At 32.2% G+C, this 17967-nt stretch overlaps 1 protein-coding gene across 2 annotated transcripts in view; it reads right to left on the bottom strand.

Annotated features, from left to right (window-relative positions):
- Positions 1-17967, bottom strand: part of LOC113520709 (kinesin-like protein KIF12) — a 30225-nt gene that overhangs the window by 10800 nt on the left and 1458 nt on the right. For both annotated transcript variants that reach the window (XM_052897209.1, XM_052897210.1), the window contains exons 3-5: positions 9183-9275; positions 3200-3353; positions 1563-1694 (exon numbers count right to left, since the gene is read on the bottom strand). In XM_052897209.1, coding sequence (XP_052753169.1) covers positions 1563-1694; positions 3200-3353; positions 9183-9275 — 379 coding nt within the window. The remainder of the gene's footprint in view (positions 1-1562; positions 1695-3199; positions 3354-9182; positions 9276-17967) is intronic.

The following is a 17967-nucleotide window of genomic DNA, read 5'->3' as shown; positions in this document are numbered from 1 at the left end:
GGACAAAAAACTTTTAACATACTCGTTATTGGACTAGCATATTGATATTGTAACTAAAATATATACATATTGCTATATATTACGTAATACGATTTTTTTACATTAATACAGGTTCTAAGCGAATAATATTTCAGTTTCTTTCCTTAGTTCTCGTTATTTAACTGGCAGAACAAATTCCATAAATGATAAACCGTATCTACAGTCCGTAACTTATAGCACATAGCAATAATGTAAACACAAAATCAGATCGATAAGAATGACCATCAAGCCGGTATCTACTGTCACTTGGCTTTGAACCAATCGTTAATCATTCGTTCAAACTATAATTTTCTCTTTATGTGTAATAGATCGAGTTGATTTGACTATCGACATATGTAGATCAAAAATCAAATCTAGTTACAAAGTTATTTTCGTAAAAATCTATATTATTTGTTATCTTAGTAATTCCAACAAAGTACAAGTAAATAAAGAATTCTGCTTTGTCTGCTGTAATATTGTCATGTTTTGAAATATTTTATTCATAGAAATTGTGTGCGTTTCTCACGTCAATAATAGAATATTTTGAATATGATAGACATATATACAATAACGGTGGTAAACCATTATTTCATCAATAGCTGCCATATTTTTCTTTAATAATTGAATGAGTATACTTTATTTGCATCATACAATATAGGGAATAAGCAAGACAATAAATAAATGTAACGATATAGTTGTATAAGTACAGTAAAGCGGTCTTATTGCTGAGAGCAATATTTTCAAGACAACCTTAGGTTCAAACTGTTTATAATTACTCCTCTCCATCCAAGGTTGCCTGGAAGAGATCGCTCCTAATAAGGTCGCCCATTGTTTTCTCATTGTGATTATTTCTTGTAATTATTTATATTTATAATAAGTTTACTATTGTAATCTTTTGGAGGAAACAATAAAGAGTATCTATCTATCTATCTATCTATCTTAGGATAATGGACTAATTGTTGTACAAGTAGGTATGATACAATATTGTATAATCTTTTTCTTCTCCCTTAAATCCAAATCCAAAGGTTAGCTGGAATAGACTACTTTATCGATAAGACCGATTTTTGTAATTCATAAGTGTATGTATATATACTTATGAAGTAATAATATTAAACATTCTTTAAGTGATGCAATAAGAGTGAATAAATAAATAAATTCTGCACAAAAATTCTAGGAACAATACTTACATCATATTTTTTAAATATTTGTTATTAAGCGTGTTGAATCTCCCATCCGAGAAATAGGTATTGGCGATCCGCATGCATGCTAAAGGTAAAGGAGTTAAGGAGCCGCCTGAAAATCAGCGTTATATCTATACATCTCGCTGGAGTTGTACATATATAGCAACAGCTGAGGCGGCTCCTATTACCAGCAACATTTTTTTTTTAGTTTTATTTTTTTATTTTCTTAATACTGGTAATAAAGGTTATCTATCTATCTAAATATGACTATTCAAAAATGCTCATAATTACACAATACTTGACAACAGAATACTTGACTACAAAATACTTAAATAAAAATTGTTTTTATTCCTAGTCGCTTACCAGTCCTGGTGGTCCTGTAAGTGTGTGAGTCTTCCCACTGCCTGTTTGTCCGTAACAAAAGGCAGTACACGAGAAACCCTCTATTGCCATTTCTAGAAGCCTCTTTACTCCGGAATATTCTAGAACGTCCTCCTGTGAGCAAAAAATTAACAATAAGATTTACGATTTCCACTTTATTATTGTTGGATTCCTATCATCCATATGTAAGAATTATGTTGAAATTTTATTTAGAAGAATGATATCGCAAACTTTTGTTTTTTTTTTTTTTAATGGAAATGAGACATTTTTCTGCTGTAAAAATTATTCTATATATTGACCTACGAGTAGTTATTTTTTTTTAACTATTGAAGGATCTCGAGATTGATCACGATCTCACCTGATGGGAAACGATGATGTGGTCTAAAATGGAGCTCGCGGGCCCACGAATAGCCTACTCGCATTTGCCTTAAAGTGGTACAGATTATCTTTGCAGGGAGCAAGTGAATGCAACTGGCTCCTTTATGACAGTCTATGGGGGAGGCCTGTGTTCAGTAGTGGATAGGTAATGACTGAAATAATGATGATATTTGGATGGAAAAAACATAAGCAAGTTCCACAGCAGAGTTGCACTTTTTGGCCATTCGCATATTGAAGGAAAACGCAAAGCGCTTCGTGCGTATAAATGGTATGGTAACTAAATTATACCAAAACTATATTTTACTAAAACGTGTCCAGGAATTATTTCGTGTACATTCGGTGTGACATAATTATGTTCAGTTATATTAATATTTTATGTACAAAAGATATACAGATATTGAACTTATATATTACTTTGGTTTGAAAATAATATTTGATAGCAATTAAGTTTGTTTGCGTGGACGGTGGATTAACGTGCATAATGGATTGACACTGTTCGGTATACATTATCGCCTGTGTTTTTATATTGATAGGGAAATTATTTTAATAATACTATAACTACGTTTTCGAACAAGAATATTATAATCTAGAGCATTTTTTATAAAAAGAATGAAATTATATATATATATATATATATTTATAATTATATATATATATATATATATATATATATATATATATATATATATATATATATATATTTATTTATAATTATATATATATATATATATATATATATATATATATATATATATATATATATATATATATAATAGCGGTCTTATTATTGAAATAATGTTTTTTTTGTTAACGAGAAAGTGCAAAAAATTTCAAGTAAGAAGGACCGACAACCTATTTTTTTAACACAACATGGAATAGCAAATAAGCTGACGGTCCATCTGATTGAAAGTGGTAACCATCGCATAAACTATGTTTACTAGTTGTACGGACAGATTTTTTTTTAAAGATGATAATGGAATGATAACTTCACCTGCGCTGTCGGTATACGCTGGCGGGGTACCAGTGAGGGATGATAGATGAAGATGAAAGCAGGTCAATTGGCCTATCGTGATGCATTCCACAAGAACTACGATGGTTTCTAGGAGGAACCGGGTGGAGGTTAATTTGATAATGCTAGCAATGAGGTTTTTAAAACCAATTGCTGACAATTCCTTCCCTCTCGTACGGATAGGGTTATCATTCCATTTTCACCCCATAAAAGATACCTTTAAAAGAATTACCTGCGTGGCTAGTGACTCGAAGACGACGTTGTAGGAGAAGACCTTGGGCTTTTGACCAGGCGTGCCGGTGTCGCATACAATCTGACCCTTGCCAGGAAACTCGAGAATCTCACGATCGCCGCACGACCGTTCCTTCTCGTTCAGCGGGCGAATTCTGTCGCAATAAATATATTCATGCACATTTGAAAAAAAATATTTATATCAGAATTTTCGAAAATAATATATAATTGATGTTACTTATTCATGTTTACCAGAAGGAGACTATGTACAAAAGTCGTTTGCTTGAGCACCTCTGTCCCATTAATGTTTCTACCGTGAAGCAGTTGTGTTTGCATGGCTGTGTTTCGGTTTGAAGGGTGGGATATGGCAAATAATTTATAGGGTACAGAGGAATTACACCTGAGTCCTTAGGAATGGCAACGCATCCCCATGCGTTGCCATTCATCCATTCATTCAGGTATCATGGGCGAAACAGTATACTCTGTAATGTCCATGGTACTACTCATGTGTACAGGCAACGGTTACCACTTTCCATTAGGTGGGCCGTCAGCTTGTTTGCCATTCTAAGTTGTATAAAAAAAAAGCCGTTTTGAAGTTATAAATAGTGTAACTAATACGAGTTTGTTTTATTTATATAGTTAAGTAACTATTACATTGTAGAATAATAAATGTGGTAGAAACTATATTACGTTGTTAGTAAGGATACTTAATCTATTACTACGTCGCGTGTTTTGAGGTATTCTATTAGAAATTAATATACGTTATTCGATTTCTTTACAATGAATGAATTACCTCATTAGTTAGTATACTTTTTAATTATTAAAATCACTTCATAATTGGCAAATTCGAGTCGAGAATCTCTTTTTTTTTTTGAAGCCATTGTTATTAAAAAATAAAATTTATATAAAGAATAATATTTAGGTATTTCTTATCTATTTCTAAACAATTGTGTACCTAATTGTTCAAATTATACCTGCTTACGTCACGATATCAACTTTCAATGTTGATAGTTTGGTTTTAAAATAACATAATTATTACTAATTGTACCCTAATTGTACTAATTATTTCTTGTAATTATTTACATTTATAATAAGTTTACTATTATAATCTTTTGGAGGAAACAATAAAAAGTATCTATTTATCTATCTATATATCTAATATTACAAATATGAAAAACAATGATTTTTGTGTTAATTTTAAATATATTTTATTGCAATAAAACATACAGTTATAATAATAAATAGAAACAATGTAAGCAGAGTTGAACTTGAATGCTCTTACTAGTAGTGCATTTACACTGAATGTAAAAAAAATATATTCTATATGTAACATAAAAAATTTTGCTAAGCTGATATTATAGTATTTAATAAGAGTTGAGCGCTATTGTCTGAGATACAGGTTTTATAACCTAGTTCAGATACAGATGTTTAAACTGATCCAAAAGTACAAATGAATTCATACCTACTTTTACTGTAATTTCCAATGTTGAGTTTGTTATAATTATGGTTATGCAATAAAGTTATTATTATTATTATAAAACTGTTCTAGCACTTGCTCTATACTGTTTCTTCCAGGTATGAGTAGTACGGATACCGATTCGATATCTATATATTTGGTTTCTCTGGACATTGATGACGGAAAAAGGATTATCACATTTCGATGTCACCTATATTGATCAGATATCTATTTTCGAATATGTTAAAAGACTGATATCCAATATTATTTCTTGGATAACAGATTTTTAATATAACCACCAATTTCCAGCGGGAACCACGTCGAGGTCGATCTCGACGTGGTTCCCCCTGGAAACCATCGTACTGAATTTCAGGTGTATATATCACAATGAGTTAACTGACCTGCGTTTTTACTCTCACCCATCATTCCTAAATGGTGCCCTGTCAGGATATACCGTTAACGCAGACGGGGTTACCATTCCATTATCATCGATTAAAAAAATATATATAAATCTTTGGGGTTTTAACGGTTCGAGCAATCGTCACAGTTTTTTAAGTATACTTTTGTCCCCGGAAATCAATATAATTACCGGTCAAACGAACGCAGTTATGGGTGAAAACCAGAGGTACTATTTTGATAATTTAAATGATTTACCCCCTTATTCATAAAAATTAAATCCTTCTACAAACATATTTTAACTATTTTACTAACTCTTTTGTCACTTTCTTTGAAATTAGTAATTTAGTACCAAAGAAAGAGACAAAACAGTTTAATAGCTAAAATGGGTCTTTGTAAGGTTTGACGTTTTTAAAAAGTACGAATTTAATAGATTATTTTTATTAAGGGGGAAACTATTTGTTCATAATATCTCCATTTCAGACAACGAAAGGTACTTATTAGGAGTAAGTAGCTACGAGACTTAATTATAAAATTGTTAGATATGTGACCTTCTGTTAATTGAAGTGTTTTAATTAGGGGTTTACATAAATCTATATTTTAATAGACAATTTTCAGTAATAACATGTCATTGATATTGTCTGCTTTTAGAATTGAGAGTAGTTCAAAATTTATAAGTTAAATAAATAAAACGATGTATCTTTGTATATAAGTATGTATGTATGTATGTAACAAAATATATATATGTATGGACGGGTAGCAGCGTGTCTTTTAAACATCTCCAAAGCCTAACTTCAGTTGCCAATCCGCTTACCAAGCGTGGCAACTACTGGCAAAACCCCCATGGAGGGTTTTGTTCAGCAGTGGACAGTTGCTGATATGATGATATAGACAGATAGATACTCTTTATTGTTTCCTCTATGTATTTCTATGTATTTTTTAATTACTGTTTTAATTTAATTTCTGTTTTTTTCTGTCCACGGTCGACTGGTTGATATCGCCACCTTTACACTTTCTAGGTATATTAACATTTAATAAATAAATGTATTTTCAAAAGGCTAGCAAACATTTTTATGACGTATATTACCTGTATCACGTGGCTTTAGCCGTAGTCGTATCGTAATGTTAAATAACCAACAAGAAATGAGCCACCGAGTGCAAAAATAATTTTTAAACCTAATAGTTTTAGAAATTATAGAGTTGAAACAAACTCTTCCGTTTTATATCGGGCCGTCAGCTTGTTTGCCATTCGAAGTTGTATAAAAAAAAATAACAGCTGATATAGTGATGACTAAAACATGGGCATAGATAGTACCATCATCTCAACCATTATCTGTTTACTGCTGAATATAAGCCTCCCCCATAGACTGCCATAAGGAAGGGTCCTGAAGCACCTGCATCCACTGACTCCCTGCAATGCATTTGAGATCGTCACTACATCTAGTGAGGGATCACTCAAGTGCTGCACTTGATTGCGTTGGATCGCCACTCAAGAATCTTTCTTCCCTATCAGTTGTCGGATTTTTGACCTATGTGACCACCCCATTGCCACTTTGGCTTGTTTATACTTGGGGCTATGTCAATGAGTTTGGTTTTTTTACAGATATCCTCATTTTGGATTCTGTCCCGTAAAGAAACTCCGAGCATAAATCATATCTCACTACTCTCCTGCATCTCCATAAATCACTGAGTAATTTGAACCTTTTGCATACGGCCAACCGTAGTTATAATAAGTGAATATCTATAACCCACCAGTAGGCGTAGAGAATGTATTGTATTTAAAGGACAAAGTTCGAAGTTCATACATTTATTGAAAAACCAATGTGGCAAGTTTTCTATTATATCACACCATGAATGACGACGATTCAATAACAAAATCGCTTTTTAACGATTGCCAACAAATTTATAGTACAAATTACACGCGATAAGCGATTAACAATAGGTTCGATTCTGAGGCGCAATTTCTTTAAATCTATATCCTACCCTAATATTTTAATTTGATAGTTTCACGAAATTACTATTTTATGGACCATCACAAATTAAATTTATAATAATTGTGACTTAAATATTTTAAAATAAAATTGATTTGATGCATAAATTATATTTTACTTACGTACTTGTTTACTGTGGGTTTATGATCAGGATGAGTGTACGCATATTTTTAGAGGGTTAGCTTGAACAAAACATTATTGTATCATATAAATATAATATTGTTAATTCTCTGTTATATGTATCTATTGAAATAAAATAAATGTATTAGAATTGTGGTTCACATTGGTATTTACAATAAAGATTTTGCTGTGATATCAAATACAAATTTTAATTTTGTATATACATAGGTTTAGAGAAATAGCGTTCACGTTGAAGAGTATATAAATACTCCTTTCTGTGTCTAGAATGTCGTAAGTAGTAGAAGATATCCTACACTATTGTAAAAGAAAGGAAACTTGAAACATAACCTTGTAATAAGCTAGCTAGATGGAAGTGTGATAAATGTAAGTATATTATATGTTCTTCGCAGAGACAGGCAATTGAAGTTTTTATGTTCTCCACATTATAGTATGATGCAGATGATTTGCTGATGTTTTCATAGTTTTTGATGTAAAATGACTGTTTTAAAGTGAAATTTAATGTGATAATCATAGTTGATATTATAGTTTTTGTATTTTTTTTTGTGTTGGTAATTATCTATCTCCCATATCACAATATAAGTTGTACCATGTTTGTCCATGTACCATGTGAATCTTTTATTACTACATCAGGCTTTGAACTACGTTATAGCTAAATGCTTATAGAGTGCAAAAAGGCGGGTGTCTATACAAACAATATTCCTCATAAATGGTAACAATTGAATTCGCGATATCTTAAAATTTAGACCCTACAATTTGTCGTACAAATTTAAATGGCATGTTTGAATGAAAATCGATTTTTATCGAAAAGTTATGTCAACATCCCTAAACTAAAAGGATTACTTATATAAAAATAATTAAAACTTTGTTTTTGTTTTACCTAAGTTATATGGTTTGATTGATCAAGTACCTAAACCTTTTACTGATTAGCAATTATTAATGTGTGCTTTTTACGACTTAGATTGTCAAACAAACTGACATTATATCTGATAAAAAGTGAAAATTGTAGCTTATGCTGTACTCGTGGCCGTTTCCCAGTTTGAAGGGTAGTACACGAAAATTACAGGGTACAGATATATAATACCTTAATCCTTAGGAATGGCAATACTTTATGTGTACTCTGTGATGTTTATAGCGCTATTTTCGTCTATTGGCGATAGTTAGTTCCCTGGTGGAAAGATATAACCATCGCCAATAGCATCGTCGCCATTTGCACATATGTATATCAGTAAGAGTAGGTAATATATAGCAATATCTATATACCGGTTCAATAATGAATATGTTAAAAGTCTGTTATCCCAAAAATAATATTGGTTAACAGACTTTTTTTTATATCACTGAGGTGGCAAACAAGCATACGACCCACCTGATGGTAAGCGGTTACCGTAACCTATGAACACCTGCAATACCAAAGGTATTACGCGTGCGTTGCCGACCTAGAAGAAACCTCTTTAGCCCCCTTTTGAAGAACCCCAAGCTGTAGTCTCTTGGGAAAATCTCGGCAGGGAGCTCATTCCACAACCTAAGTATTCGTGGGAGGAAACATCTCTGAAACCGCGCAGTACGCGACCATTGAGGCTGTAAGACATGAGTATGAACTCCCTGTCGATGGCGAGCCGTACGATGGTAGAAAGTGGTTGTGGGTATCATATTGAACAATTCCTCTGAGCACAATCCATTGTACAGGCGGTAGAACACGCAGAACGAGGCAAAATCTCTCCAAAGACTCAAGGGTTCAATACCGCTTGTGAGCCTGGTATCATCGACAATTCTCATAGCTCGTCGTTGCAACGAGTCGAAAGGTTCAAGCTGGTATTTAGGTGCTTCCGCCCATAAGTGACATAGATATCCGACCGATGTGGGTGATACCAAAATGGGTGATGACTTTTTCCGCTATCAATGTCCAGAGAAACCCAATATATAGATATCGTATAGGTATCCATATTACCCATGCCTATATATTTGTTACTTACCTAGGAATATGATAACAGATAGATACTTACCTAACCACTACGTTGATGTTGTCTTCATCTGAATTGAGGGTTGTGGTAGATCCTCTTGTACTTCTGTCCAGACTTCCAGCTCTGCTGCTTCCACTGCGACACACAAGAAAGTTTAAATGAGATTAAGAAATCATGCTAATGTAATATAGCTCTGGAGTTAAAGCCTCCCATGCTATAATATGGGCCATTGTAGTGCAGGAGAAAATCTTCAGTTGGGAGTCCATTCCACGAGGAAGAATCGAGCAGTGGTTGCATACGTTGGATCACATTATAAATGTGAAAATTTCTAAAATTGTTTATTATTCAGATATCTTTTTAGTTAATTTTTTTAAACTATCATCACCTGTCTCTCATAAAGCTATTCTTTAAAATTTAAATGTTAAATTTCAAATTTAATTTGTTACTTTTTACTACCTTTTATATAGAAAAATAATCATTCATTCTCTTTAATTAAAAAAGGCCATACTTCTATGTAGATACCTGTACTGGATAAGACTACGTTCAGCATTATCGAGGCAAGTTTAAATTGTATTGTAGCATAAAATTTTTACAAAGCTGTTTGACTTTATGGCATAGTTTATACATTTAAATACAAGTCAAGTGCAATCGATTCGTGTACAATATATTGACACGGATGCATTTTCTGTTTAACCTAACAGAGACATCATCGGTTATAAGCTTTAGTTATTGTTTATTTTCTATAGTTATAAAGGTGTGCCTATAAAATACTTGCATTCGACTTCGGACGAAGTCAATTTTGAAATGAAACATCTTGGCGAGGTGATCAGGGTTGAGTTCTAGAGATTATTTATTATTTAATTGCATATTGATGGCAGTTTATCTTTGTTTACGTGTTGTTTATAATAATAAATATATAATAATTTTAATACTGATAATTTAAAAATGAATGACACTGCCATGTTACGTTAGGGCCAAAAACTCTATTAATATTATAAATATCAAATTTATTAACAATTGTACAAGGAAACTTAATTATAAGCATTTTTAATAGTAATTTTATTATGACTCTATCGCGCAACGGACAAAAACTCAGCTGATGCATTTAATGATGGATAGATAGATTCTTTATTCTTTATTGTATACAAAAGGTTATTGAAATGTAAAAACAAACATAATAGTGCACAAGGGCGAGCTTATCTCCAATAGAGATTTCTTCCAGCAAACCCAATATGAGAAAAGTGACAGTTCATTAGTACTTACAGTCATACATGTGTACCAATCGACTTAAATGTTATAGTTAAAAATAAATAAATAAAATATCATTACAATTGAAAAGACCGATAGGTATAAATAAAAATATATATATATATAAGTAAATACATATAAAAAGATTTATATATATATATATATATATATATATATATATATATATATATATATATATATATATATATATATATATATATATATATATATATATATATATATATATATATATTATATATATATAATACATAAATATAATAAGTACTTACATCAACATTGTGAGAGGTAATAATTCTTCAGACGTGTTTTGAAAATCCCAATGTTTCTAATTTCATGAGGAAGTGTGTTCCATAATCTAATAGATGTTTATTATTTTTCTACAAAAAAATTACTAAACAGGTTTTTATAAAATTTGGTATACGGGTAGGTTATATTCTAACTTAGCACATTATTTTTATTTATTTTTTTATTTATTTAATAAGGTTCACATACAACTTTTACATTTTACATGCAACTTAATAACACAAAAAATAATTTTGCCTAATGTAAAAATCTTTTATACGCGAACACCACATGCACTATTATAATATTTAATAAATCATTAACAATAACAGTAAGATTATCTGAATAATAAGTAATTATGAACTTATGTCTAAGATTTTCCGCAATAAGCTATATCTGCTGTTGGTGGGTCCAAAATTGATGTCAATTTGATCGCTGTGAGCATTCAGAATCCTACACAATCTGGGTACAGGCGATATATATACTATAATCTATAAATTATGTACTGATTCATGCGTTGCAGCCGCGGGATACAGCTAGTAAACAATATTGTTTAAATAGAGAGATAAACATACTGACGCTTGGTAGAAAGTGGTAGATAGTTGGTAACAGTTGGCTATGCATATAACCAAACAGATATTACAGAATAATGCCCCATATTCTTCAATAATAATAAAAAAAAAAACAGTAAATTTACTGTCCTTAATCTATGATTGTCTATGAAAGGTCAAAATCAAACATTTATTGTGCCATTAAATCCCAAATGGACAGTTTTACAATTTAAAACTCTATTAATGATCATAAATTACCAATCCACCCAAAGAATAAAGAAACATCGAAATAAACAGATATTTTATCTCCTTTTTGACAGGCTATTTTTTTGTTGAAATAATGGGGTTTTGATTACAATATGCTTTCTATCAACATGACATCAAAACAAACATAAAATAATGAACGTCGGACGTGGTGTACACGTTTTTGAAAATATTGATGGAAGACAAATATTTTGTTAATCATAATAATGAATAGTGTATCCGACATCAAATAGGTTCTATAAATTCCTTCATAAAGTTTATGGCAGGTAGCGAGTAATAAGTACATATCGTTAAAGGAAAAGCTACTTGATATAATCATAAAATTATAGGTTTTTTACATTGTATAGATATGGTTTTATACAGGAAAAAAAATCTCGATTGGAAACTGTTTATAATACCCCTTGACTATTTATAAATATATATATTTTATAAAAATGTAATAAAGGTTAACTGAATTACTAAAACGTACTACTGTTGAGCACAGGTCTCTCTCTGTTAAGGTCTCTCTAATTTTTTTTATAAACTGTTATATTTGTTTTCAATATGATTAAATACAATAAGGCTGTTTTTGTCATCATCAGGATCTCAAAACTTCCCCAGGGGCTCCAAGTACATTAAGGCCAGCTTTGCCTGCCGTAACCATGCTGGTAAATGGCACGCTACACAGTATTTTGTTTAAAGTTTTCTGATACAAGATTTCGCCTATTCCATGTTCCTACGTGTTCCACAGTTTGTTATATTATTATTTTCCAATATTTTGGTTTTTCTAAGAGACTACAGCAAGGGGTTAACGCTAATCTGTTACTATCAGGTGTTACGTATGTGATTGCCATCTCAGTGGTATAAAAAATTAGTTTATTTTAATAGGATTTCTTGGCAATTAATTGTGCACTAGTTGTAATTGATCGATGTTCCGTTTCAAATACCACAATGAATATTCAATAAGTTTTCCCGCGTCTTGGGAGATTGACAGGTGAAGTCACGTGACGTTCTGAACAACATGGCGGCAAATGTCAAGGACTTCAGCCCTAACGACAAAGCTAGTAATTTAAAAGTACTTCATTATAATTTCAGTTTTATCTTTTTATTACAAAGTTGCTAGTATTTGTGTTAACTTTGGCGTGAAATATAAGTGATATTATGCTAAGTATAAACGGGAACTTGGGGAACGCTGTTGAAAAGATTAATTAAGTAAATAGTTTTTACCCTTATTTTCGTTCGTCTACTCGAGATATGTTCACTGACCAGGATAAAAATCCTGTCTTTTTATCATTTCCATATATGCGAAAACCAAATTTAATAGTGATTTGTTAAGCCATCTTAATGGCTTAGCACTAAGAAGTAACAAACACTCACTTTCACATTTATAATAAAATATTAAAGATATGCGAAGTTTCTAAACATAAATCACGTTCAGTGGCGTACCTTGGAAGAGACCTATGTCCAGCAATAAACTGCGGTAAGATAATTATAATAGTGATGTTGTGACGAGCTCTCTAAAGCGTTATTCAAAGATAGTAATTTCATTTATTTTTAAATGACTTCGAGATAGAGGGCTTTCAGTTCAACTGTTGTTTTTTGTTTGTACGTGACACGGTACCTAATTTAACTCTGAACCGATTTTGGTGACTATTTTTCCATATTAATTTGCCCGAAATAGAAATAGTTTTTTGAACTAATAATACCTTAAATTTCTTTAAGTACATGTTAGGCTTAATTCGAATATATAATTCGAATCGTATTTATAAGAAAATCTAATTTAATAAAAAAACCTAACTTGAAAGCTACTCTTGACTTTTCAAATGACTGAGCAAATTCTGTTGGGATTTGGATCAAGGTTCGTATGTCTATCAATAAATACCATTAGACGCGTCAATGGGTGTGCCTGTAAAGGGGTGATTATTTAGTAATTGCTACATCAACCCGGATGACGGTGGCAAAAACCATAATGGTGTCAGTGAACTTCAATTTGAGGATATATTCAAATAAAAGGCACAATCCGTACCTACAGTTTATTTTGCAAAGATTACAGAAACTTATGTAAATAATTTCATTGTCATCATCATCAATGTCAGCCGTTAACTGTCCTCTGCTGAACATAGGGCTTCCGCTATTGGGGGGTATTGCCAGTAGTTACCATGCTTGGCAAATGGGTTAGCAACCGCAATTAGGTTTTGGTGACGTTTTAAAAGGGACGGGAACAGACCTGTGGTGTCGGAATGGAATGGGTCACCCTTTCCTTTTCAGTGCGTATCGCAAGAGACAAATAAGGAAACTTAAAGATAAAGATAAATTTATTTGTCGATATTTAATGGTCGAGGAATATATACTCATACTAATAACGGGGTCTAAAAGCCTCATTGCTAGCAATACACAGTATTACGTCTACCAAAACGCGGTTCCCCCTAGAACAAGTGTAGTTAATTCTTGTTGAATTCGTTGCGTTGGGCTAACGTAATGAACGTTGATCTACTTTCATCCTCTCTTATTATATCTCTGCCAGCATATACGAATTAAAAAATAGTCTAATTTATTTTTCAATTTATTTAATACTTTATTGTACACATTGACAGAGTTAAGTAAATGTATAATAATACAATATAAAGTATATAATAATACAAAGGCAAGCTTAACTCTTAAAGAGTTCTCTTCCAGCATACCCAAAGGGGAAAGGAGTATCAATGTCAGCGGGTAAAGCGGTGTACAATAATGCGACAATTAAAAAAAAATATTGATGAATAAAATAGTGGTAGCAAGCTTTATGGTTTCTTAGTCCGTCATTACACGACATATCGTATTACTATACTGTAATATTAAAACCGGAATATCGAATAAAAGCCCTCTTAAATACTAAAACATGAATAAAACATGAGTGTACCATTGGATTGTTGTAATTAGTCCTGTAGGCGTATTTATACTTATTGACACTGAGGCACGCAAAGAAAAAGTAATGACATGCCTAATGATCGTTTATTCAGCGATTAGATATCCATACAGTTCAGACTGAGTTTCTTAAAATTGACCAGCGAGCACAGCCGTACCGTCCTTTTCATTAAGCGATTCACGGTATTTTTGGCCCCTTGTAACTTCATTGTGGATAAAGCAAGAAGTTAAAATTTTTCTGGTCTGATCTTAAGTTTTAATTTGTTCTAGTTGTTAAGCCATCACATTGTGTAAAATCTGTGTGTACACTTGAATAATGCTATATGTATCGAATCAGAATAAATAAATATTATTATTATATTATCTTTTTGATCAACTGGATATACTATAATTGGCTATAATTTATTTATTTATTTATTAGAAACCAACGGCGTTACAGTTAATATTTACAGACTAGTATTTAAAATATTAAGGCTAATAACAGGTTTCTTATTTTTATAAAAGTACAAAATTGGTTTGCGCAAAAAAGAAAAGTACAATACAAACATTCAATCACAATACACACAAATACAAATATCAAATACATGCATGTTACAGTGTATTCAGGTACTACTATATTTATATTATACATAAATACAACAGATTTTGCATGAATACGTTACCTCCTGTTACCATTATGACACATTAAAGCACACACACACTCACACCTTGCAAATACAATCTAATAATTCCAATATTTCTAATAATTATACCTTATAGTTTACGAATGATCGCTAGTTAAATTTCTTTGATTTTGTCTTTGACATACGAGTACTTATCGATCATTAAATTAAGAAGTATCTTAAACTTCTAACAATCTCACAAACTCCAACTTTTGATTTTTAATTAGAGAGAAAAATCTCAAAATTTTGCTATCCACTTTCATTAAAAATAATGATTGTTAAAAATTGCGTTCATTTATTGAAATAATGCATTACCCTTGTAGTTGACGAATAAGATTTACCCATGAAAAAAAAGTGGATGATCTATAAAAAGAAATGAGATCAAATGTTTTTAATTTTTGACATTTGGGTAAAATTAAAAAAATAATGCAACTGGCAACCCTTCTTGCATTTGTAAATTCTAACCTGTACCATATTCAAGAATAGCAACGCGTGTGATAAGCATGGTTTTGTACGTTAGTTGTTAGTGTTCATTAGCTAGCTTGTTTACTATTTTAAAACATACATACATACATATCTGTCACGCCTGTCTCCCATTAGGGTAGGCAGAAACACTATTTTAAGTATCATAAAAAATACTAAAATAATAAAAGATCTAAGTTTTTAAATTCGTATGGGTAATTTTGAACCAAGGAACAGGGCGTGGATTGCACAGGATTTCTTTTTAATTATAAAAGCATACGTTTCAATCAATTTCAGTCCACTGACGCATCTACATTTTTCAATGACGCTTAGAATGGCAAATAAGCTGGCGAACCACTTGATGGAAAGTGACAACTGTCGCCTATAGACATGAACAGCATCTTGGATATTATAGAATACACTATTATGCCCATGGTATCCCTCATTAGGTTGCCATTCCTGACGACTAAGTTGTTGTTAATGCCTCTGTATCCTGTAATTTCACTGCCATATCCCACCCTTTAAACCGTGCAAGATATAGCCATGAAAAAGACATATTTCTGTTGTGAAGCAGTTGCACTTGCAAGTGGAAATCAGAAGTAGGTAGTTGATTTTTACACAAAGTTTCCTTCTGGTAAACTTAAGCAATTTCACTGAAATCGTATTACTAAGGTACAGACATCGCGTGCACTGTTAATAGTGATTCACAACTTCAGCTGAAGTGGAGTGTTGCGTGAATTGATCCCTCATTTACAGGGTGCGTAATGCTACATATTATTTCTTTGTTGTATTTATGCAAATTTCCGTATTTCACTTCAAAGTAAGGTTAGCGGTTTATTCATCGCGGGGTTGTGGTTAAAATCTAGGGAAATTAAATTCTAATGACTAATTTCGTAATGTTAAGCCCCTTATTTTATCGTGGGTGTCGTAAGAGGCGACTAAGGGAACTTAATGATCGAGTGATAGACAGCAGCGTTCCTATTAAAACGTCTACAAAGTCTAACAACGGTTGCCAATCCGCCTGCTAAGCATGACAACTTCTGGCTAAATCCACCAAGCGTCCCCGGCTTATGCTCAGCAGTGAACACTTAAAGGCTGGTAGGGTGATGAATGAAATCTTTCCTTTTTATAATATTACTTGAGACTGCTGTCCTAATATCTACTATTATTATTATTATTATTTCAGACGTTGACTGTCCATTGCTGGACATAAGCCTTCCCCGTAAGAGGAGTTTTGCCAGTAGTTGCCGCGTTTGGCAGGCGGGTTGGCAACAGCAGTTAGGTTTTTACAGATGTTTTAAGAGGGACGCTGCTGCCCATCCGTCGCCCTACTATTTTTATTAAATAAACTAATAAATAAATAATAATAATTATATTATTTTAAACCACTTTTAATTTATATTTTATACAATATAACATATAAAATTAAACGGAAAATACCAAATGATTTATAACAATAGCATTTTAATAATAAATCTTTCTTAAAACTGATCGCGTGCAAAGGAACATTGTATCTCAGCGGTCAACCTGAGTCAGGGTCAGTAATTAGGTACGTACTTTTACTGACAACCTTTAATGGCTGCTTTCAATTTATCACTGTATCTATATATTTATTTAAAAATTTAAACGTAGATTTCAAAAGTAGTTAGTCTACCAAGATAAAACATACACCAGGATTTAAGTTAGACCTTATGGAACATACCTATGAAATCCGTATCCAATTTGATATAGCTAAAACTACTGCTGGAATTTATATGAAGACACACAGACAGACCAGAGGGAGACTTTGTACAAAAGTCGATTGCTTGGGTACCTCTGTCCCATTTGTGTTTCAACCGTGAAGCAGTTGTGTTTGCATGGCTGTGTTTCGGTTTGAAGGGTGGGATATGGCGTGAATTTACTGGGTACAGAGAAATAACACCTGAGTCCTCAGGAATAGCAACGCATGGGGGGTATCATGGGCGAAACAGTATACTCTGTTATGTCCATGGTACTGCTCATGTCTATAGGCGACGGTTACCACTTTCCATCAGGTGGACCATCAGCTTGTTTGCCATTCTAAGTTGTATAAAAAAAAAAGACAAAAATTCCCTAACTGTTTTGGGTTCTACTGTTTTTATTAAGATTCCTCTAGATTCGTTTTAAATATTTTATGTACGACCATCATATAATTACAATTAATTAAATTAGCTAGTAAGATAAATCTAGTGTAGAACAGAAAAAAAAATTAACAAGTTCGTTTTCAAATCCGACACAATATCCAAGTTTTATGACTATTTACTAAGACTGCCCTTAGTGTATATACCTGGGAAATTTTCGTCATTGAAATTGCATAAGATAAAAGACCTGCTTCAAACTTCAACTGAAGAAGTGCTATTCATATCTATAAGCGACGGTTACATTTTTCGTTACAGAGCCGCCGGCTGCTTTGTCATTACTCTGTATACTTTGATA

Source organism: Galleria mellonella, unplaced genomic scaffold, assembly GCF_026898425.1.
Source record: "Galleria mellonella isolate WM207_F2 unplaced genomic scaffold, CSIRO_AGI_GalMel_v1 utg36, whole genome shotgun sequence".
NCBI classification, from domain to species: Eukaryota; Metazoa; Arthropoda; class Insecta; order Lepidoptera; family Pyralidae; genus Galleria; species Galleria mellonella.
This window is presented reverse-complemented; position numbering and strand designations above follow the sequence as displayed.